The sequence below is a fragment of the Stegostoma tigrinum genome, chromosome 3 (assembly GCF_030684315.1).
Source record: "Stegostoma tigrinum isolate sSteTig4 chromosome 3, sSteTig4.hap1, whole genome shotgun sequence".
Lineage (NCBI taxonomy): Eukaryota > Metazoa > Chordata > Chondrichthyes > Orectolobiformes > Stegostomatidae > Stegostoma > Stegostoma tigrinum.
The window spans coordinates 115,863,993-115,887,159 of NC_081356.1; the positions used below are offsets into that span (position 1 = coordinate 115,863,993).

Below are 23,167 nucleotides of genomic sequence, written 5' to 3' on the forward strand. Positions count from 1 at the left end.
TACTAATTGATAGATAAATGGGTGGCAGGGTGACTGACTGGTTAGCACAGCGACCTCACAACATGAGGGATATGGGTTTGATTCCACGCTCTGGCAACTGTCTGTGCGGAGTTTGCATGTTCTCCCTGTGTCTCTGTGGGTTTTCCCCAGGTGCTCTGGGTTTCATCCCACAGTTCAAAAATGTGCAAGTGAGGTGGATTAGCCATGGAAAGTGCCAGGTTAAGGTGGGTGTGGGTGGGATGCTCTTCAGAGTGTTGGTATGGACTTGACGGGCCAAATGGCCTGCTTCCACACCGTCGGGGTTCTGTGATTTCCGTAACATTTTCCGAAAATGTTAGATTTTACTCCCAGGCAATGATCTGTCAAAGAATGTCACTGCTCACCACAGAACATTGAAGTGTGTCTATTTTAACACAAGAAATGTCAGGAATAAGGGTGATGAAGGTCGAGCATGGATCAGTACTTGGAACTACTGTGTTGTGGCCATTACGGAGACTTGGATAACACTGGGGCAGGAACGGTTGTTGGATGTTCTGGGGTATAGAGTTTGCAAAAGAATTAGGGAGGGAGGTGAAAGAGGTGGGGGAGTGGCATTGCTAATCGGGGATAGTATCACAGCTGCAGAAAGAGAGGTCGTGGAGGAGGGTTTGTCGACTCAGTGGGTGTGTGTGGAAGTCAGAAACAGGAAAGGAGCAGCCACTTCACTGTCAGTTTTCTATAGATCCCCCAACAGCAACAGAGACACTGGGGAACAGATTGGGAGGCATATTTTGGAAAGAATCAGAAGTAATAGGCTTGTTGTTATGGGCGACTTCAACTTCCCTGATATCAAGTGGAACCTCCTAAGTGCAAATAGTTTGGACAGAGCAGACTTTGTCAGGTGTGTCCAGGAAGGATTTTTGACTCAACATCTAGACAGGCTGACTAGAGAGGAGGCCAGAAATGAACTTCACGAGGGGGCATAATTTTAAGGTGATTGCAGGAAGGTGTAGGAGAGATGTCAGAGGTAGGTTCTTCACACAGAGAGTGGTGGGTGCATGGAATGCACTGCCAGCGGCGGTAGTGGAGTCAGATACATTCGGGGCATTTAAGCGATTCTTGGATAGGAACATGGATGATCCTAAAATGTAGGGTATGCAGGTTAGTTTGATCTTTGAGTCAGATAAGAGGTCAGCACTGTGCTATACTGTTCTATGTTCTGTGTAATATTTGAAACGGAGATCAGAGAGTCACCTGGTTGTGCACAATTTGAGTAAAGTTGGAAAAAGGGCGCATGCTGACAAACTTTTCATCTGGCATTCATCAGGACACAATTTTAAGAATACCAAATCTCAAAGGCATTTTATACAGCATGCGAAATGGGCACTGACTGATTGGCAAGAGGACTCTGAGTGGCTTTGCACTGACAGAGGATGTCCCAAGGAACAGTCACCTTACGTTTTTCATTAAATTAAAAAAAGGCAGGATATTTCTGTTTGATCGAGACATGGCGTGTGAAAGGCACCAGGAAATAATGTGGCCTCAAAAAGTTGCTAAAGTTTAAAGGTGCAATGCCTGGATATAAATATATTCCTTACTGGATGCGAGTTTGCTCGCTGAGCTGGAAGGTTAGTTTCAGACGTTTCGTCACGATTCTAGGTAACATCATCAGTGAGCCTTCGACGAAGCGCTGGTGTTATGTCCTGCTTTCTATTTATCTGGTTAGGTTTCCTTGAGTTGGTGATGTCATTTCCTGTTCTTTTTCTCAGGGGATGGTAGATTGGCTCCAAATCAATGTGTTTGTTGATGGAGTTCCGGTTGGAATGCCAAGCTTCTAGGAATTCTCGTGCGTGTCTCTGTTTGGCTTGTCCTAGGATGGATGTGTTGTCCCAATCAAACCACTTTGATGGGCAAGATGCTCGACGTCTTCAGCACCCCTGCAGACGGAGCGCAGCGGAGTTACACCTGGTCGCGGCCAGACGGGTCTATTCGCTCAAGGATAGACTTCCTGTTTGTGTCACGGGCGTTCTCGGTCAGGTCCACTGGCGTCGAGCCGGTGTTCTTCTCTGACCACTGCCTCCTGCTGGCCGACTGTCACTTACAGGACGACCAGCCGGCCGGCAAGGGGACGTGGAAGCTCAACACAACTCTGTTGACCCCAGAGAATGTCGAGGAGCTTAAGAGGGAGTACGCTGGTTGAAGAACCGTGAAACCCCTCTTTGAGTCTCTGGGCGACTGGTGGGAGATGGTGAAGGAGAACATCAAGAGGTTCTTTGTCCTCAAGGGTGTTCAGAAGGTGAGAGAGAGGCAGGGAAAGCTGTCGCGACTCCGGAAAAAGGTGCAGAAGCTGCTCCTTCTGCAGTTGATAGGGGTCGATGTCACGGAGGACCTCCATGAGGTGAGGGGCCAGCAAGCCTCGCTCTTCGTCGCGGAGGCCTCCAGGATAATCTTCCACTCTAGGGTCCGCTCCGTGGAGCAGGACGTGCTCGTGTTTCTTCCTGCAGAAGGTGCACAAAGAGAGCTCTGTGCTTAGCCGGCTAAAGGAGGACGACGGCTCGGTGACGTCGTTATCGGCACGAAATTTTGAGGATCAGCAGATCCTTCTATGCCGGACTGTACGGCACGAAGCCCACGGTCAGCACGGCCTCCGAGTCGTTCCTGTCGTCTATCACGGAGGTCGTAGACGACGGCACGAGGGAGTGGCTGGACCAGCCAATATCCCTGGACGAGCTGACCAGAGCCCTCAAGTCCTTGGAGAAGAATAAGACTCCCCGGAACGACGGCTTACTGGTCGAGCTGTATTCCGCTCTGTGGGACCTGGTCGGCCAGGACCTGCTGGTGGTGTACGATAGTGCGCTTCGGGCAGGGGAAATGTGCAAGTCCATGAGGAAGGGCGTCATCACCCTCATTTACAAGAGGAAGGGGGAGAGGGAAGAAATTAAGAATTGGCGTCCCATTTCACTATTGAACGTGGGCTACAAAATCCTGGCCAAGGTCATAGCCAACCGGGTCAGGTCTGTCCTGGAGTCGGTGATTCACCCTGACCAAATCTGTGCCGTGCCGGGCAGGAAGATCGCTGAGAGCCTCGCATTCATCAGGGGTACGATCACCTACGTGCAGGACAGGCGGGTGGACACCTGCCTCGTCAGCCTGGACCAGGAGAAGGCCTTCGACAGTGTCTCTCATGCTTACACGAGGGACGTCCTCTCCAAATTGGGGTTCGGGGAGGGCATCCGCAGTTGGAGCCGGCTGCTCTACACCAACATCGTTAGCGCAGTCTCGATCAACGGGTGGGAATCAGACAGTTTTCCCGTCAGATCTGGAGTCAGGCAGGGCGGCCCGCTCTCTCCTGCCTTGTTCGCGTGCTGTGTGGAGCCCTTCGCCGCATCCATCAGGAAGGACGTGAGCCTGAAGGGTGTGACTATCCCAGGCAGCGGAGGCCTTCAGGTCAAGACCTCCCTGTACATGGATGACGTCGCCGTCTTCTGCACCGAACGTCGGTCGATGAGTAGGCTGTTGGACATCTGTGGCCAGTTTGAACTGGCCTCGGGTGCCAAAGTCAATAGGGGTAAGAGCGGGGTCATGTTCTTCGCGAACTGGGATGACCACTCCTTCATCCCCTTCACCGTCAGGACAGACTACCTGAAGGTGCTGGGTGTTTGGCTCGGTGGAGCTGGGGCGTGGACTAAGACTTGGGAGGAACGTATCACCAAACTGAAGCAGAAGCTGGGCAGGTGGACGCTCCGGTCCCTCTCCATCGCCGGTAAGAATCTGGTTGTCAGGTGCGAGGGGCTTTCGGTACTGTTGTATGTGGCGCAGGCCTGGCCTATTCCTGGACCTGTGCCGCTGCGGTCACCCGGGCCATCTTCCACTTCATTTGGGGGTCGAGGATGGACCGGGTCCGCAGGGACATCATGTACAAAGACCTGGAAAATGGGGGAAAGGACGTACCGAACGCCACGCTCGCCCTGACGGCTACCTTTGTGTGCGGCTGCATCAAGCTGTGTGTGGATCCTCAGTACGCAAACACCAAGTGTCACTACTTACTGAGGTTCTACCTGTCCCCGGTGTTGCGAAGGATGGGCCTGGCCTCGTTGCCGCGGAATGCTCCGAGTAGTTGGATCGTCCCATACCACCTGTCCTTCGTGGAGAAATTTTTGAAAGGAAACACCTTTGACCTCAATGCCGTCAGGCAGTGGTCAGCACGTAGTATCCTCGAGACCCTTCGGGAAAAGGAGAGGGTGGATCCCGTCGTGTGGTTCCCCACGCAGACTGCCAAAGTCGTTTGGCAAAATGCCTCATCGCCAGAAGTTTCAAACAAGCACAAGGACATTGCTTGGCTGGCAGTGAGAGGGGCTCTGCCAGTGAGATCCTTTATGCATGCCCAGAATCTCTGCGCCACCGCACGCTGCCCTCGAGGTGGCTGCGGGGGGGACAAGACTGTCGATCACCTCCTTCTGGAGTGTGCTTATGCACAGGAGGTCTGGAGGGGGATGCAGTGGTACTTGTCGAGGTTCGTCCCGAGCAGCTCCGTGACGCGAGACTCCGTGCTCTACGGGCTGTTTCCCGGGACGCACACCGAGACCAACATCAACTGCGCCTGGAGGACCATCAATGCGGTGAAAGACGCTCTTTGGTCTGCCCGCAACTTGCTGGTCTGCCAGCTGAAAGAACTGACCCCGACCGAGTGTTGCAGACTGGCGCACTCCAAGATCCAGGACTACGTGCTGAGGGACGCGCTAATGCTTGGGGCAGCCGCCGCCAAGGCGCGGTGGGGAAAGACCACAGTATGAAACCCCTCGTCCAGAATAGAAAAAAGGGCCCTATCTGGTAACTGGGCCCAGCTGGCGCCTTCCCCAACTGGTCAGGGGGCCAACTGGGACTGTGTGGGGTGACGACTGCCGGGGCAGTTTCTTTGCTTTGTTTTTTTTCTTCTTTGTTTGTTTTTCCCTTCAGTTGGTGTACGTACCCCCTGGGTAACCCGGAGTGGCTTGCATGACTGGGTAGGTGTATAAATATGTTTTATTTTTTGTACATCTTATGAATAAAGTATATTTTTTCAAATAAAAAATAGTGACGCAACGTCTGAAAACTAACCTTCCAGCTCAGCGAGCAAACTCACATCCAGAACCTCAACCTGAGCTACAAATCTTCTCAAAACTCGCTAATATTCCTTACTGCCTGCAGAGTTCTGGGTCTTCTCCATGAATGTACACAGCTTCCAGCAACAGGAAGAGAGCCTGACTGATAACCTTAAATTGATTGTTCATGTATTTTTTGATACTTGCTTACTGAAGGACCAGCATCCAGTGCTTTAGTTCCTCTATTAAACTATTTCTAGCGCCACTCCAAGAGGCTCTGGAATGGGGCATTTGCTCTTTGTGAGAATCACATGATTGGGAAAAGAATGAAATATTTAACACAGAGTGTGTAGAATAGACCAAAACAAGTCAATTCTGCTAAATGAAAGGATGCCTGGATGAATCATCAAGGATTTTCTTTTTCTGACTGGTTTCCACATTGGTTAGTGTGTGAAAATCCCAGTTAATTGCTTTTTTTTTAATGGAGATGGCAAACAGACAATATATACACATGATACATTTTAATTTCCCTGTAATTTTGTTTTGGAACTGTTCAATAATTGCCTTACAATAAATGCAAGGCTGTTAATTCCCTTGTAATCATGCTTGAAAACTGCTAAATAGTTCTCATATTCCCTCCTGTGAATCCTATTAGGCAGTTCTGCCATCAAAAAGACTGAATAATATACTACCAATGTAATTTTGGCCACACTAATTTTCTTTCATTGAGCTCATTGCAAATAGTCAAATACGGGTTTTAAGAATGAACTGCCTGTTGTTCAGTCCCAGGGCTCAGACATAGACTGCCCATCTGAATTTCGCAGATTGAATTAGCCCCGTACTGCTCACTCCCAGACACGCGTAATTACTTGGGTCAGGCGTGACCAGTGCAGTCAACATGGAACTGCTTGTAAAGGGAAGCAGTGAGAAAGGAATACAAGGAGCTCCACATACAACACAGTAAAGTTTCCATTTCCTTCTCAGAAATTTGTGAAATTGGAGGTGAAGGGTCAAGCTCATAAAGCAGGACACCAATCGGTGGACTAATGGGGAGAGAACAGGTAGAATTAGTGGCTCAGTGATGGGTCAAGTTCAAAGCAAGTCAGGAACACTGAGCAATGGTGTGTCAGGGCATAAAGCTGGAAGGGTCCCCTGGCCTCTGAAAAGGCTCAGCGAGTTGGTGAATTGTGATTTTACGACACCCAGGTTACCAGGAGCTGGAAGAATATGCATAGTTACAAATTAGGAGGAATACTGAGCAAGGAAGCAAATGGCAAGTGGGAAAGAGATGTTGCAGACAAGGAGGGAAAAGAAATATCATCAGTCAGATGACAAATTATAAAAGAATGCTTGCAATAAGCAGAAAAATACTGAAAGGTGGCAGGTTGCTTTGAAGGCATCGTCTTCCTGCAACATCCTTTTGCATCTTGTGCATTATGCGTGACAGAATTTGCCCTTTTATTCTTGGCCATTAAATAATCATTTGGGTTGGGCACATGCAGGAAAATTGGACAGTGAGCACTGAAATGAAACACTTAAATTAATGGACAGAAAATCAGATGGGCTCAGTCAGAGGTTCAAAACCTTCCGCGAATGATTTCTCCTTTCAGCCCTGGGGATTATTTAATGGCAAGGCATTAAATTGAAAATCTGCTTTGGTGCATGTCTTTAAGGCCTTTTACAGGAAATCAATTATTTGCATATTAACCCATTGGTGCTCAAAATGTTCGCTCAAATCAAAAAGCAGAGGTTATCCAACATTTCAACACGGTGAACGTAGTCCCTGCTGTGATCCTGGGTTAATTCTGGGTACAGACATGAGGAACCAAGTAGCCTATTTCTGTGCTGTAAATTTTCCACAGTTTTATGTTGGGAATTGGTAAATCTTAAACAGGTGAGAGAGTCGGGAAGGTCTGGATTCAAAATCGCCCTGTGTCATATAATGTCTAAGTAAATAGGTTGATTAAAAATAATTGGCTTTTGTTAGTGGTGAGAATTTGTGTGTGTGATGCACATCTACACATATGTGTAGGCTGTACTGTGGCTGTGACGCCTCTTGTGCAAATAAAAGGTCTTGCCGACCGACAGTGACTGCCGTGTACATGAGGCACAGCTAATGAGATATTCAACTGCTGCTGAACCCTGGAGAGCTGCAACACATCTTCAGCCAGACAGTTCAGGAAGAGAAAGGGCAGAAGAGGGAAATAAAATTAACTAAGAGAAACAATATTTTAATAATGTAGAAAGAAAGGCGTCCTACAATCTGAGCTTCTGTACTGGGATGCTGAATAGACCGCAGTATTGCCTTCTGTGACTTGCTGTGTAATTTTGCTTTATAGCATTCCTGCGAAGTGCCTTGGGACTTTTCATCACTTCTAAGGCACCATACAAAGGGTATAAATTGTCATTCTTAACCCCTTTCACCTGTGCCCATGACAGCAGGCTGCAGCTCGCTTGCTAAGATTATTCTGTCAGTTAGAAGTAAGGCTGCTTGTTTACTGCCCCAAATTATACACAGTCCTCCATCCATAAGTGACTCACAGACTTCTTCCTCCCTCTCTGTTAAAATCTAAATAAGACCAGTCAGAAACTCAACAATTCAAAATGTACATATTTCAATTAACAGACACTGAGAAAGCTGTCACTGAATTCTGTTGTTATAAAGAAAGTCAGCAGTTCTTCTCCTGAATTGTCTCAATTTGCAAAAAAAATGTCACAACCAGTTTTAGAGACATTTTCAAATAACAATGCTTCATTGCTGATTGACCTCCTTGTCTCTTGGATCGTCATTGCGTACCGTCAGAAAGGTTCTTCTTTGTTTAACAAGGGAGCAAGGGGTAGATCAAATAATTACAGGCCAGTTAGTCTGACCTCAGTGCTGGGCAAATTATTGGAATCAATTCTGAAAGATGGGATAACATGCCCCTTAGAAAGGTTTGAATTAATCACGGATAGTCAGCATTGATTTGTGAAGGGAAGAATGTGCCTGAGTAACTTGAGCAAATATTTCGATGAAGTAACAAGGAGGAAAGATGAGGGTAGCGCAGTTGAGGTGGTCTACATGAATTTTAGCAAAGCACAAACTTGTGCATGGCAGATTTGTTTAAAAACGAAAGGCCCCGAGATCCAGGGAAATTTAAAAAGCTGGATATAAGATTTGTTCAGTGGAAGGGAATGAAGGATAATTGTTAACTGGTGTTTTTGTGACTGGAAAGCCATTTCCAGAGGGGTTTCGCAAGGCTCACAAACAAGTCCTTGCTTATTGTGGCATATATTAATGACTTGGGCATAGTTGTTGGTCATGACCAACAAGGGTGAATATGACATACAATTTGGCTGCATGATTGACAATGAGGAGGGTAGCAATGTATTGCTGGAAGGTAACAGTGGACTGGGCAGCCGGGGAGAAAAGTAGTAGATAGAATTTAACGTGGAGAAGCATTTGGGCAACACAGTGGCACAGTGGTTAGCTTTACTGCCTCACAATCCCAGGTTCAATTCCAGGCATGGGTCACTGTCTGTATGAAATTTGCAAGTTCTCCTTGTACCTGGGTGCTCCAGTTTCCCAATACAGTCCAAAGATGTTCAGGTTAGGTGGGCTGGCCATGCTTCCTTGCCTGTAGTGTCCAGGGACATATAGGCTAGCTGTGTTAACTGTGGGAAATGCAATCTTATGGAGACAGAGTTGGGGCTGTGTCTGGTTGGGATGCTCTTCAGGGGGTCGGTGCAGACCTCTTGGCCCAAATGGTCTCTTGCACTGTAGTGATTTTACAATGCATTTAGGGAGAGGAAAGGGACACAGTTAATTGGAGAAGACTAAAAGGTGGGTCTGGGCCTTGCTAGGCATTTTGAAATTCATTCATAGGATGAAGGCATCACTACCTAGGCCATCATTTATTTATTGCCCATTCCTAATAACCCAGAGGGCACTTAACAATAAACCACATTGCTGAGGTCTGGAGTCACATGTAGGTCAGACAAGGAATGGACAGCAGTTTCCTTCGCTAAAGGACATTAGTGACCCAGATGGATTTTCTAATAATTGTCATTGGATTCATAGTCATCATTAGACTCCAAATTAGAGATATTTTTCTCCCTATTCAAATTCAACCATTTGTCATGATGGGACTTGAACCCCAGTCCCCAGAACATTACCTGGGTCACAGGTAATTAACAGATAATATCATTAGCCATCGCCTCCCTACAACATTCATATATCCCTGCCGGTAGCAAATTAAGTCAATCAGGCGGTTGTGAAGGCAAATTGAATTCTTCCCTTTTTTGGCCGAAGCATAGTAGATGACAGATGTGCTTGAACTGTATAAACCATTTGTTAGGTCATCAACCTGACTAGGGTGTGCAGTTCTGGTCATTCCATGATGGAAAATGATGTGATTGCGCTAAAAAGAGGCTACAGAGGAGATTTGCACCAACATTCGCAGGACCAGAAAAATACAGCAGTGATGAAAGGTCTGACAGGCTGGGTTTGTTTTCCATTGATAATGGGAGGGAAATTTGATAGGGACATTTGAAAATTGCGAGGGGCATGCACAAAGGAGACAGGATTGGCCTATTTAGCTCAGCGAGTCTGTCAGTGACTCGGTGGCATGGATTTAAAACAATTGCGAGCAAGATTAGTGAGGAGAGGAGGAAAATATTCTTTTCCTCAGAAGGTGGTGGGGATGTGATACTTGTTGCGTGAAATGAAGTCCTCGATAAATAAAAAGAAGGTGCCTGGAAGTGAAGCTGAAATTTTACAACCTGCAGGGTTAGTGGTCCAGTGATGGAATGTGGGATTTGACTGGGTGACTCGTTTTGAGGCTGGCAAGTTGATGCTTTTTACATTAAAATAAACAACTGCGGCTGCTGGTAATCTGAAATCAAAGTAAAAATTGCTGAAGAAACTCAGCAGGTTTTACACCATCTTCAGAAGGGTCACTGGACTCAAAACGTTAACTCTGCTTTCTCTTCATCGATGCTGCAAGACCTGCTGAGTTTCTCCAGTGCTTTTGGCCCCTTTCTGTCTACAATAACTGTGTGATTCTAAAAGGCATAGGTCAAACAAACAAGAATATTGTTGTTCAACCGTGCCAAGAAATGAAACTAAAAATCCCAATTTTGTCATTTTTTTGGTAAATCTGTGACTGTAATTTTCATTGAGGCAATAACATCAGTGAGTTGATAGAGGAGTCTGTTCCTTATGTGCGAGTGAGGATAACTGCAAAAACATTAACTTAATTAAAACAGCAATGACTTTTTTTCTGGAAGGCAATGTATGAAGCATTAGGGAGAGAAGCAGATAAACGGAGTTAGGATGCAGTCTGACTGAGTGGCTGAAGACGCCTGTTAGTTGTCTCCCCCTGTAAATCATTCCACAACGAAATCAAGTCTCCTGACACACTGACAGAACAGCACACATGCTGAGAACCTGGGACTAGCATCCTGCCAAAGTGAAAAGAGTACACATTCCTGGTTAGCAGCGGGGCCTGGTGTTAGGATGTTCCCCAGAGCCCCAGCTAAGCAGCGCCATCGTGAAACAAAAGGAAAGCCTTTGGTTGGCGCGCAGTGGATTCTCGCATTCCGAGCTTGTCCGAACGCCACGCCCTCGCCTCGTTCAAAACTACAGGTTCCCCCAACCGGTAGCGCGGCGCATACACTGGTCCCGCGTGGGTACCTGGTCTCCAGTGGCACATTGCTGCCGAGAACCCAGCTGTCCTGCAGCTGAACAGATTCTGGCGTGGTGGGCAGCTCGCTGGGCAGGGCAGCCGCAGGGGCCGGACTCTGGTTCCTCCTCTGGCTCAGTGAGTTCCTGTTGAGTGAGGTGATGGAAGGGTGCTGCTGGCTCAGATGCTGCTTGTGCACAGCGGGGACCGGCTGTAACGTCGACTGGCTCTGCTGGGCGGGAGGTTGCTCTGAAAGGAGAAGACAGAGAGTGGGTGGGGATGAAGAGGAGGAAGAGAAAATTGCAAAAACATCAGTGCATTTCCAACTTTTGTCAGCTGGAGTTCCTGGAATGAATGAGGGAGACTGGAAATGACTCCCTTGTTCGTCACAGTCCCATTGTGTTAACACAGATTCTCAACGAGCACATGATAGTTAGGTCAGAGCCCGCTGTTAAGTCAAGCTGCAAAGGTGTTGTTACTAACCACATGCGGCAAATTTATAGCATGAGACAACCGAGTGCCAAATGTGCTCATTTATCAATCAATTCAGTGCAAGCAGCTATTTGGCCCTCCATTCCTCTGCTGTCTCACTGAAAGAGATTTGTATTTAATTCTGTAACCCTTGCTGTTTCCTCATTGTCCTGCAAATGTTTTCCTTCACAACTCACCCAATTCCCTCTTGGAAGTTAACACTGCAGAATCGCCAAGGTCTTTTCCCCAGAGTAGGAGAGTCCGGAATTAAAAGGTTTAATGTGAGAAGGTAAAGATTTAAGAGGGTCCTGCAGGGCAACATTTTGACTCAAGGTGGTGAGTACATGGAATGAGCTGTCAGAGGAAGTGGAAGAGGGAGAGGTGGGTACAGTTACACCATTTAAAAGACATTTGGACAGGTACATGGATGCAAGATGTTTAGAGCGATATGGGCAAACACAGGCAAATAGGATGAGTCCAGTTGAGGAAATCTGGTCAGCATGAACAAGATGGACCGAAGGGTTTGATTCTGTGCTGTATCACTCTGACTCTATGCTTCCACCCCCTTGAAGGAAGTGCATTTTAAATTGTGAGTACATTCTTTGTCAATAAGTTTTCATCTCTCTGCCTGCCAATAGTACTCTTAACCCCAATTCCTGTGGAACCCAGCCAGACCTCCTCACGCTGCGCCAGTTTTTGGAAACCTGCAATGAGCCATTTCAAAGGAGATACAGAGGCCTGGTCCTTACAGCAGTGACTGGACTGGCAACTACAATGAAAGACTTTGCACCTCTCCTGACGGTAATCAAATTCTTTGGCACAGTTGTACTTTGTGTCTCCTCTGAGCCATTTTGGCTGATGTGGTTCAAAAGCGCTAGGGTTTTCAACAAAAGAAAACAGAAATCAATAAATTTAAGTCAAAAGGCAAGGTGAAAAAGTAAGTCACGTTTCCTGATTTTTGAACAGCATACCTGTGAGGGACTGAGGCCAAGTAGGGCAGCATAGACAGACATTGCCATGTGTACTGAGTAGAATGCTTTAATACAGTTTTGGCAACTTGTGGGACATTCACTTGTTGAGCACACTCTATCGTGTTGCCTGTATTGTGTTGCAATAGAACATATTTCACAGTATGAGAAGTATTCAACACACGCGTACTCCATTTGGCAGAAACCCATTCTATGGAACAGATGTTCTTTCGTGCCCATTTTACAGACTGTAGCACATGCTGATTATTGTACTGAAAACATCATGTACCTAATGACCATTAAATCCATGAGGCTACCCTTTTCCTCAACTCTCACTGCACAGTTTTCTTTTGACTTTGCAGGAGGCACACGCTGGGACACCCGCCTTGGAACTGGAGAACCTCCTCCAAGCAGTTAGTAGCGTCTCCATTACTTACACGGCTGCCTCTTGTTTAATACGCCACTAGTCTGCCAAGAGTGGCTTCGCTTGAGGTCTCATTTCTCTATGCAGCTTCAAAAGGGCACTATCAATTAGAGGGTTTGTATATTGGCTCGCTCCCTGAATAGCTGACTTTAGACTGGCTGTTGCTATGTTAAGTTCACTCTGCATTCACTGCCCACTGGACAGATTTTGCAATCCAAGATCTGCACTTATACATTAAACGATACAATGGCTGATGTGGAAATATCACATCTCTGGCTACAGAAATGATGGCATTATTTAATTTTCTACCACAGTGTGACTTTTTGTGTCTTTGTAGTAAGGCTGAATCCATCTTAGGCAGCAGTGCATGACCAAAGTAATTTAGGAATAGGCACCATGCTGAGATAACGGAGTGGGAGCAGGACTGGGGTCTGAAAGGGACTGTCAAACTCGTAACTCTTATTTTGAAGTCACTGCCCATGTTAAGTGTCATCACTGTTCCCCACCCAACATCTGCTAACGCCTAAAGGTCAGTAAATCTACTCCATGCACAACTTATGGAGCACAGTCAATGCGGATACTGACCCAATAAAATGGTCTTACAGAAAAAATTAGACAGATTAAAGTGTCTGCTCAAAAAGTAATTTGCTTTTGTATACTAAAAGTCACCACATAAGCAAAATTTGTTGATATATTGACGTGTGATAGTTAGAACATAGAACATTACAGCACAGTACAGGCCCGTCGGCCCTCGATGTTGTGCGGACCTGTCATACCGATCTCAAGCCCATCTAACCTACACTATTCCATGTACGTCCATATGCTTATCCAATGACGCCTTAAATGTACATAAAGTTGGCGAATCTACTACCGTTGCAGGCAAAGCGTTCCATTCCCTTACTCCTCTCTGAGTAAAGAAACTACCTCTGACATCTGTCCTATATCTTTCACCCCTCAATTTAAAGCTATGCCCCCTCATGCTCGCCGTCACCATCCTAGGAAAAAGGCTCTCCCTATCCACCCTATCTAACCCTCTGATTATTTTATATGTCTCAATTAAGTCACCTCTCAACCTTCTTCTCTTTAATGAAAGCAGCCTCAAGTCCCCCAGCCTTTCCTCGTAAGACCTTCCCTCCATACCAGGCAACATCCTAGTAAATCTCCTCTGCACCCTTTCCAAAGCTTCCACATCCTTCTTATAGTGCGGTAACCAGAACTGTACACAATACTCCAAGTGCGGCCGCACCAGAGTTTTGTACAGCTTCACCATCACCTCTTGGTTCCGGAACTTGATCCCTCTATTAATAAAAGCTAAAACACTGTATGCCTTCTTAACAGCCCTGTCAACCTGGGTGGCAACTTTCAAGGATCTGTGTACATGGACACCGAGGTCTCTCTGCTCATCTACACTACTATGAATCTTACCATTAGCCCTGTACTTTGCCTTCCGGTTACTCCTACCAAAGTGCATCACCTCACACTTGTCTGCATTAAACTCCATTTGCCACCTCTCAGCCCAGCTCTGCAGCTTATCTATGTCTCTCTGCAACCTACAGCATCCTTTGTCACTATCCACAGCTCCACCGGCTTAGTGTCGTCTGCAAATTTACTAACCCATCCTTCTACGCCCTCATCCACGTCATTTATAAAAATGACAAACAGCAGTGGACCCAACACTGACCCCTGCGGTACACCACTAGTAACTGGTCTCCAGGATGAACATTTCCCATCAACTACCACCCTCTGTCTTCTTTCAGCAAGCCAATTTCCGATCCAAACTGCTATATCTCCCACAATTCCATTCCTCCGCATTTTGTACAATAGCCTATTGTGGAGAACCTTATCGGACGCCTTGCTGAAATCCGTATACACCACATCAACCGGTTTTCTCTCATCTACCTGTTTGGTCACCTTCTCAAAGAACTCAATAAGGTTTGTGAGGCATGACCTTCCCTTCACAAAACCGTGCTGACTATCCCTAATCAATTTATTCTTTTCTAGATTATTATAAATCCTATCCCTTATAACCTTTCCCAATACTTTACCAACAACTGAGGTAAGGCTCACTGGTCTATAACTACCAGGGTTGTCTCTACTCCCCTTCTTGAACAGGGGAACCACATTTGCTATCCTCTAGTCGTCTGGCACTATTCCTGTAGAAAATGACGAGTTAAAGATCAATGCCAAAGGCTCGGCAATCTCCTCCCTGGCTTCCCAGAGGATCCAAGCATAAATCCCATCCGGCCCAGTGGACTTATCTATCTTCACCCTCTGAAGGATTTCTAATACCTCTTCCTTGTGAACCTCAATCCCACCTAGTCTAGTAGCCTGTATCTCAGTATTCTCCGACAACCTTGTCGTTTTCTAGAGTGAATACTGTTGAAAAATATTCATTTAGAGCTTCCCCTATCCATCTGACTCCACACACAACTTACCACTACTATCCTTGATAGGGCCTAATCTTACTTTCGTCATTCTTTTATTCCTCAAATACCTATAGAAAGCCTTAGGGTTTACCCTGATCCTATCCGCCAACAACTTCTCATGTCTCCTCCTGGCTCTTCTGAGCTCTCTCTTTAGGTCTTTCCTGGCTACCTCGTAGCCCTCAAGTGCCCTAACTGAGCCTTTACATCTCATCCTAACATAAGCCTTCTTCTTCCTCTTGACCAGAGATTCCACCTCCTTCGTAAACCACGGCTCCTGCACTCTACAGCTTCCTCCCTGCCTGACAGGTACGTACTTGTCTAGGACACACAGGAGCTTTTCCTTGAATAAGCTCCACATTTCTAATGTGCCCATCCCCTGCAGTTTCCTTCCCCATCCTATGCTCCCTAAATCTTGCCTAAGCTCATCGTAATTGCCTTTCCCCCAGCTATAACTCTTGCCCAATGGTGTACACCTATCCCTTTCCATCACTAAAGTAAACATAACAGAATTGTGATCGCTATCACCAAAGTGCTCACCTACTTCCACATCTAACACCTGGCCAGGCTCATTACCCAGTACCAAATCTAATGTGGTTTCGCCCCCTTGTTGGCCTATCTACATACTGTGTCAGAAAGCCCTCCTGTACACACTGGACAAAAACTGACCCATCTATAGTACTTGAACTATAGTGTTCCCAGTCAATATTTGGAAAGTTGAAGTCCCCCATGACAACTACCCTGTCTCTCACTCCTATCAAGAATCATCTTTGCTATCCTTTCCTCTACATCTCTGGAACTATTCGGAGGCCTATAGAAAACTCCCAACAGGGTGACCTCTCCTTTCCTGTTTCTAACCTCAGCCCATACTACCTCAGTTGACGAGTCCCCAAACATCCTTTCGGCAACTGTAATCCTGTCCTTGACCAACAATGCCACACCTCCACCCCTTTTACCATCTTCTCTGTTCTTACTGAAACATCTAAATCCTGGAACCTGCAACAACCATTCCTGTCCCTGCTCTATCCATGTCTCCGAAATGGCCACAACATCGAAGTCCCAGGTACTAACCCATGCTGCAAGTTCACCCACCTTATTCCGGACGCTCCTGGCATTGAAGTAGACACACTTCAAACCAACTTCTTGCTTGCCGGTGCCACTTTATTTCAGACCACCCTACTCTCAACATTTTCTATAGTCAAACTACAATTTTGGTTCCCATCCCCCTGCTGAATTAGTTTAAACCCACCCGAATAGTTGTCTGACATTACATTGAAAGGTGCTACTGGGGCTTCATTTTGTTCCATCAAGTGGAATGTGTTGAAGCAGAAATCTGTAGGATACACAAGGAGAACTGGAAATTACTAGAACCAATTCCTACATCTTGGTAAAACCAAAAGAAGTGCGGATGCTGCGAATCAGGAAGAAAAACAAAGTTGCTGGAAAAGCCCAGCAGGTCTGGCACCATTTGTGAAGGTAAGAGCAGAGTTAACATTTCGGGTCTGGTGGCCATTCCTCAGAAACGATGGTGGCTGGGAAAGAGTTAGTTAATATGCAGAAAATAGGAAGGTGGATGGGGTAGGGAGTAAATGATTAGTGACTATTCGTGACTACACACCACCTGTTGTTAGTCACTAAGATTTCCCATTAACAACTATTCACCCTCCCAGCCTGATCATTATCAGCCCTTTGTCTATCCAACTGCTCTTTTTTCTCTTTAGGCTCTATCCTATCCTTTATTCCGTACTCCATCCACCTCCTTTTCTTCTGCATATAAACTGATGTTTTCCCAGCCACCATCGTTTCTGAGGAAGAGTTACCAGACCCGAAACGTTAACTGTGTTTTTCCCTTCACAGATGCTGCCAGATCTGCTGAGCTTTTCCAGTAACTTTGTTTCTGTTCCTAATTCTTGGAGACTGACAGAATCATCGAAGGGTCACAGCTGATAAGGACACTATTCAGCCAATTAAATCATCACTGGACATCTGAGGGAGCAATTCACTGAGTGCCACTCTCCTACAGCCCTGCAAATCTTCCCTTTTCAGACCATCATCCAATCCCCTTTTAAAAACCTCAATTGACACCGTGTTCAGTCCACACCAGGCACTGTATTCCAAATCCTGAGCACTTTCTGGGCAAAACAGAATTTTCATCACGTTTGGCAATTACCCTAAAACTGTGCTCTCTGGCTCTTGGCCCTTCCATGACTGGTAATAGTTTCTTATTATCTACTCAGTACAGATCCTCCATGATTTGAATACCTCTATCAAATCTCCTTTCTGCCTTCTCTTCTCCAAGGAGAACAATCCTACTTCCCCCAATCTATCTACATATCTTAAGTTCCTGATCTCTGGAACCATTCATAGGGTCATACAGCACTGAAACAGACCCTTTGGTCCAACTAGTCCATGTTGACCATGTTCCCAAAGTAAATTAGTCCCAAGTGCCTGCGATGTTTGGCCCATATCCCTCCAAACCTTTCTTATTCATGTATTTTAAATGTTGTAACTGTACTCACATGCATCACTTCCTCTGGCAGTTCATTCCACATACAAACCACTCTCTGGTGTTAAAAAAACGGTCCCTCGTGTCCTTTCTAAAACTTTCTCCCCATAGGTTTGATCTCCCCTATTGAAGAGAAAAGACATTTGCTACTCACCTTATCTGCGCCCCTCATGATATTACAAACCTCTGTAAGGTTACCACCACTCTCCAGTGAAAAAAGTCCGAGCCTATTTTTATACCTCAAACTCTCCATTCATGCCAACAGCCTGGTAATTCTTTTCTAAACCCTCACGAATTCAATAAAATCCCTTTCGACAGGCGGGTGAGCCAAACTGCAGACAATACTCTAGATGAGGCCTCACCAATGTGCTGTACAACCTCAACATGACATTCTGACCTTAATTCTCAAAAGTCTGCGCAATGAAGGAAAGGATGCTAAACATCTTCTGCACTTTCCATAAAGACTTCACATCCTTAACGTGTGGTGTTGAGAGCCATAGCTGAGGCCAAACCAGCGTTTTAGCTCCACAGATCAATAAGCCAAAAATACATTACAGTGCAAACCATTCACAGATGGAGCTATACGGCCTACCAGGTTTCTTAAGGAGATACATCAAAGGCCACAGGTCGGGCTGCCATTTTACAGGGTGATCCATTGCTGCTCTTCCCCACAAGTAAGCATATGGACGTACATGGAATAGTGTAGGTTAGATGGGCTTGAGATCGGTATGACAGGTCGGCACAACATCGAGGGCCGAAGGGCCTGTACTGTGCTGTAATGTTCTATGTTCTATGTTCTAAGCAGGGACGGCTTTGTTGCTCTTCATGCATTGGACGAGGGCATGACTGGATAGGCCAGCCTTTATTGCCCTTTCCTAACTACCCAAATGACAGTTAACAGTCAACCACGTTGCGATGGTTCTGGAATCACATGTAGGCCAGACCGTGTAAGAATGGCAGTTTTGTTCCCTGAAGGGCATTAGTAAACTAGATGGGTTTTTTTTTCCTGACAATCAGCACTGGATTAATAGTCCTCATTAGACTCCTAATTCCAGATTTCATTAAGTTCAAATCCCCTTGCTGGCCGTGGCGAGATTCAAATCTGGGTACTCCGAACATTACAGATGATAGGAAATGCAGATGCCAGAGAATCTGAGATAACAAGTTGTGGAGCTGGATGAACACAGCAGGCCAAGCAGCATTTTAGGTGCAGGAAAGCTGATGTTTCAGGCCTAGACCTTTCATCAGAAAAAAATGGTTTGCTTTAGGATATGCTCGAGCAGTTTCAAGGCTGAAGAGATTACAAGGGAGTTGAAGTGGGAGAGAGATCCCCTGAGGTTTGTTCGGAGGGAGGAGGGTAACTTCTTAAGGTTAGGCATCCTTAGAAGAGGCTTCGTAGTGAGGTTAAAATTGTATCAGAGATAAAAGGCACTGCAGATGCTGGAGAATCCAAGATAACAAAGTGTGGAGCTGGATGAACACAGCAGGCCAAGCAGCATCTTACGAGCAGGAAAGCTGACGTTTCGGGCCAAGATCCTTCATCTGATGGGGATATGAGTTCGCATTCAGTGCCAGTGAGGGCCTTAACAGCGCCACACCTTGTTATCCTCAGAACATTAACTGGGTCTCTGGATTGACAGTCCATAAAGAATGCCACAGGGTCATCACCTCCCCTTAACCATTAGGTCTGCCTCGAGTTCTGGACCCCTCCATCTGCCACCAGCCAGCTACTTACCATCTTCTAAGCTGCACCCTATTTCCTGTGGGAGGCCGATGCGTAAAATTCTCGTCATCCCTCTTAAATTGCCACTGTAAGTTGCTCACAGTGAGCTGGGCTGACTACGAACCATGTGTAGACAGACCTGTTATCTGTTTCCTATCTTCAATGGACTCTCCGCTCCCACCCCCACCCCCCCAGCCTCGGGAAAATCTCCTGCAGGTGGGACATAGCTGGGAAACAGGTGATTCTGTGATGCTGTTTGTCAGGCCTATTTTGCTCCCATTCGCCTCCTATTCTGACCATGGCGGGAACTGAAAATCTAGACTATAGGGAGGGAAAGAAAGATGGAATCAAGCACAAGAGACAGAAATTCAAATTAAAATTAAGGTCTGCAATTTTCTGAAGTTGGTCTGATATCAAAAGCCTTGAAAACCGGGAGGTGGGACTTAAATGTACGGTTTTGGGTTTCTGTCCTATCTGATACATCCCATTTTTGCCAGTGGGGCAAGGATCAGGGCATGGATTAATGAACAGGGCCATTTGAATTGAGCCTTCAGTCCAAATTGAGATTATTTTTGCTGATCCTAAGGCCTTAAGCAGGCTGAGAGGCATGAATTAATGAAGGAGATGTAAATGCTTTTGAATGTTATTAAGTCTATTTAAGTGTTAATATCTGGAGATATTTAAACACCCGAATGTACAATGGTGAAAGCAGTCAGACTGCAACTTTCAATCATTGTGAAAAATACAGGCTGCTACACTGCTTTCATTGATAGGTGATCCAGTAATAATTTAAGTAAAACATGACCACCTGCTTCTGTAATTTTAATAACTTCATTATTGGCATTTCTTGAGTGTCGTTATTGCAGCTGAGCCCACTAGGAATAATGCTTGCTTGAGTTTCAAATGTATATAAGCACTTATCAAGCAGAAGTGCCTCAATTCACATTTTGAATGACAGGTTTAAGAGGCGACTAAAGAATTAGCGGTTTCTGATGTGGTTATTCAATAAAACGTTTTTATGATTTGAACAGATTGGCCACTCGAGAGAATTTAGAATTGTTGAAGGGGTCTCATCAATTAGAGTTTAGTCCTGTGTCAAGTGTGCATGTATGAGCGCTCTGTTAGATTGTAAGAAGATTAATTTCTTTATTTCCAAATGGTTCCTATTATCTATTCAGAGTGGACAACGGAGAAACGGCTGTGGAACTGGCATGGGAGATGATTGAGATAGGATGGAGTTGTCATGAGGATATGAGTTCACATTCAGTGCCAGTGAAGGCCTTAACAGCCTTTCTAGAGCTTGGCTAATGTCTCAGTGAACTGACAAGGCCCTCAAAGCAGCTCCTGTGGGTACACACCAACTGGAGTGGCTGTCTCTGGACTGCCTCTGGAGGTGGCAGGCTTAATTCAATTCTGCTCCTGTCCTCTGGAGGAAAGATTGCTCAGCACAGGGTTGTTTCCATGGAGATAAGCCTGTTGAATCCGGCTATTTCCCCAAACTGCCTCAATGGTGCCAGTCCAGTCCAAAATCTTGTTTGAAAATTCCAACAGCAATTAAAACCTGAAGAACATGTGACTCCCAATGGGCACTAGCTCATTTTCAATGCCATGGAGGTTAATTTGCAGCAATTATCAGTTAGCACACAACTAAACTGGCACTTCATCTGATATGCATGAAACCTCTAGCTTTACGTGTGCTCTGTTTCTATTGTGCAGACACAGCAACAAAACTATTCAGTTGCTGTCAGTGGTGAGGCAGAGAGTAGGAAGCTGTTATCCTGTGGCTAATGCCACACAACTTCAAATTCTAGATATTTGGGCTTAACTGTGTATCTACTCCTTGCCTTAAGTTCCAGTACCACTTATACAAAATTATAGCAAGTGCTATTTATCTCACCATGAAGCTGACAGAAAATTGTGGTCCAAGTGCATAGTCAGCTATTTAGGATAAGAAGATATTTCTTACAAAATGCAAATAATGCAAAATAAAACGCAAACGTGATTCTTTGTCTTTCACGACTTTCTTTTCTGTTTCATGTTTCCCACTGCAATCCCCTGCCACCTCAATCCCTCCCTTGGGTGGCTATGAGAGAGAACAGATGACAAGCTGACTGTCACAGTAAATGCTCTAAGATTGAGGAATGCAAAACCTCATCATGTCTCATCTGGCTGGGCTCCCACCATTTGGATCAGACTTCCTTTCGGAGCCTTCTCCCCATTGATGAAATAGATACGACTGGGAGCCAGCTTTCTGAAGGTGCTTTGAACAGTCTGCAGTGGATTGTGAGAGAATAATTTCCAGGTGTTCAAGGCAGCTCTGTTATCCTGATAAGATACCCTTTAAAAGCAGAAATGCAGAAGTGGATTTTCTCAGATTTTAGGTTGGGGATTGTAAATCCCTCATCTTGCTGAGCAGGAAATACTCGCGACGGTCAAAGGTTTCTATTTGAATGGTCTTCAAGTGTCACGTCATTCATTACATATGGATATTGGAATGATTCCCAAACAATGAACTGCCAAATGCTTCTTTAGCTTGGTATCATACTATAATGGCAGCTGGATGCCAGGGCATTATCGAGCCAACTGTCCTGCGATGGAGAGAATTGAATCTTACTGTATTGTGGCAACATGTCATGTTCATTGCGTATCAAGGAGGTCTCCTCTTGCTTTCATCCCAAACTCATCTCACAAAATATCCATCACTCCCTCCCCCATGGTGCCTCTCTTCTCCAACGCTAGCTGGATTCTCACAGTCACCGCACATATTCGACACTGCTGCGCAACCCATGATCACTGGTGCAGGCACAATTTCAGAAGGTCACAGTTCACCCAGGCAAACACCTTCAGATCACAGCAGCCCAGAATACTTGCTAGACAAAGGGATGTTGCTGCTCAACTTTATCAGAGACCGGGAGGTCCTACTGGAGGGACAGGTGACTGGACGGACATCTTCTTCTCAAGTAGGCCACAACAATAGACCCTGCCTGCCTGGTCAGAGATTGCCACCCAGGATTGCCTGGTCTCAGCATTTGGAGGAACACCCAGCAATGTGAAAGCAGATCAATGATCTTCTTTGCTCTGTCAACGTCCCTCTGGTACCACACGCCAACTCTGACCACCTCATTGTCTGCTACTCTTACTGTTCCCTCACTTGTTCTCACCCTCCCAATACCCCCATATCATTAACTCTATGCAACTTTTCAATCACTCAGGGATACCTCACCACCTTTCCCTCTCAGAGCTGTGCCACCCACTGTCATCTCAGTCAGTCGCTCCCTTGCATAGCAATTAAAGGAGGAATGCTGAGAACACTAAGGTAGGTACTAGGTGAGTGAATACTAAGAACGCAAGGGAGCAGCCCTGAGATGCAGCCTGGTCCTCTCCGTGAGCCAGGTGCTGTGTCTTGTGCTTAGTGGCCTGTCACCTACATTTCACTGCTAGTGCTCCAAAATGTAGCATGGCAGTGTGGAAGTGCATGGTTTGGAGTTGTGCTGTGTTGGTGTAGTCAGGCTGGCCAACGTTGGATCTTTTAATGTCCGTGAGTAAGGGGGCGCATATAGCTGCTCCCCAGGAAATGTGCCCTGGGATGACAGTGCCAGGGTGCCAAGGTACGCAAAGTACAGGTCTGGAGAAGAAAGCAGCCAGCTGAGTTACCAGCTACCCGCTCTGAGAAGGGTCACTGGACCTGAAACGTTAACTCTGATTTCTCTCCACAGATGCTGCCAGACCTGCTGAGCATTTCCAGCAATTTGTGTTTTTGTCATCACCAGGTACCTGGTCTGGGATGTCCATGTTGGGAATTTTCAGTGTCTAGATGCTGACTGGCAAGTGGTAGTATAGAATGCATATTAATGAGGAGAAACTAAGTAATAATGAGGTGATAATGAATGACTAATAGCCTCTCGCGACTCACTGGTGAGAATCTTAAC

The 23,167-nt window shown here is 46.0% G+C and overlaps 1 protein-coding gene across 7 annotated transcripts in view; it reads right to left on the reverse strand.

Moving 5' to 3' along the window:
• tenm3 (teneurin transmembrane protein 3) overlaps positions 1-23,167 on the reverse strand; it is a 3,293,451-nt gene that overhangs the window by 242,546 nt on the left and 3,027,738 nt on the right. For all 7 annotated transcript variants that reach the window (XM_059644858.1, XM_048526868.2, XM_048526869.2 and 4 more), the window contains one exon: positions 10,735-10,972. In XM_059644858.1, the coding sequence (XP_059500841.1) occupies positions 10,735-10,972 (238 nt within the window). The remainder of the gene's footprint in view (positions 1-10,734; positions 10,973-23,167) is intronic.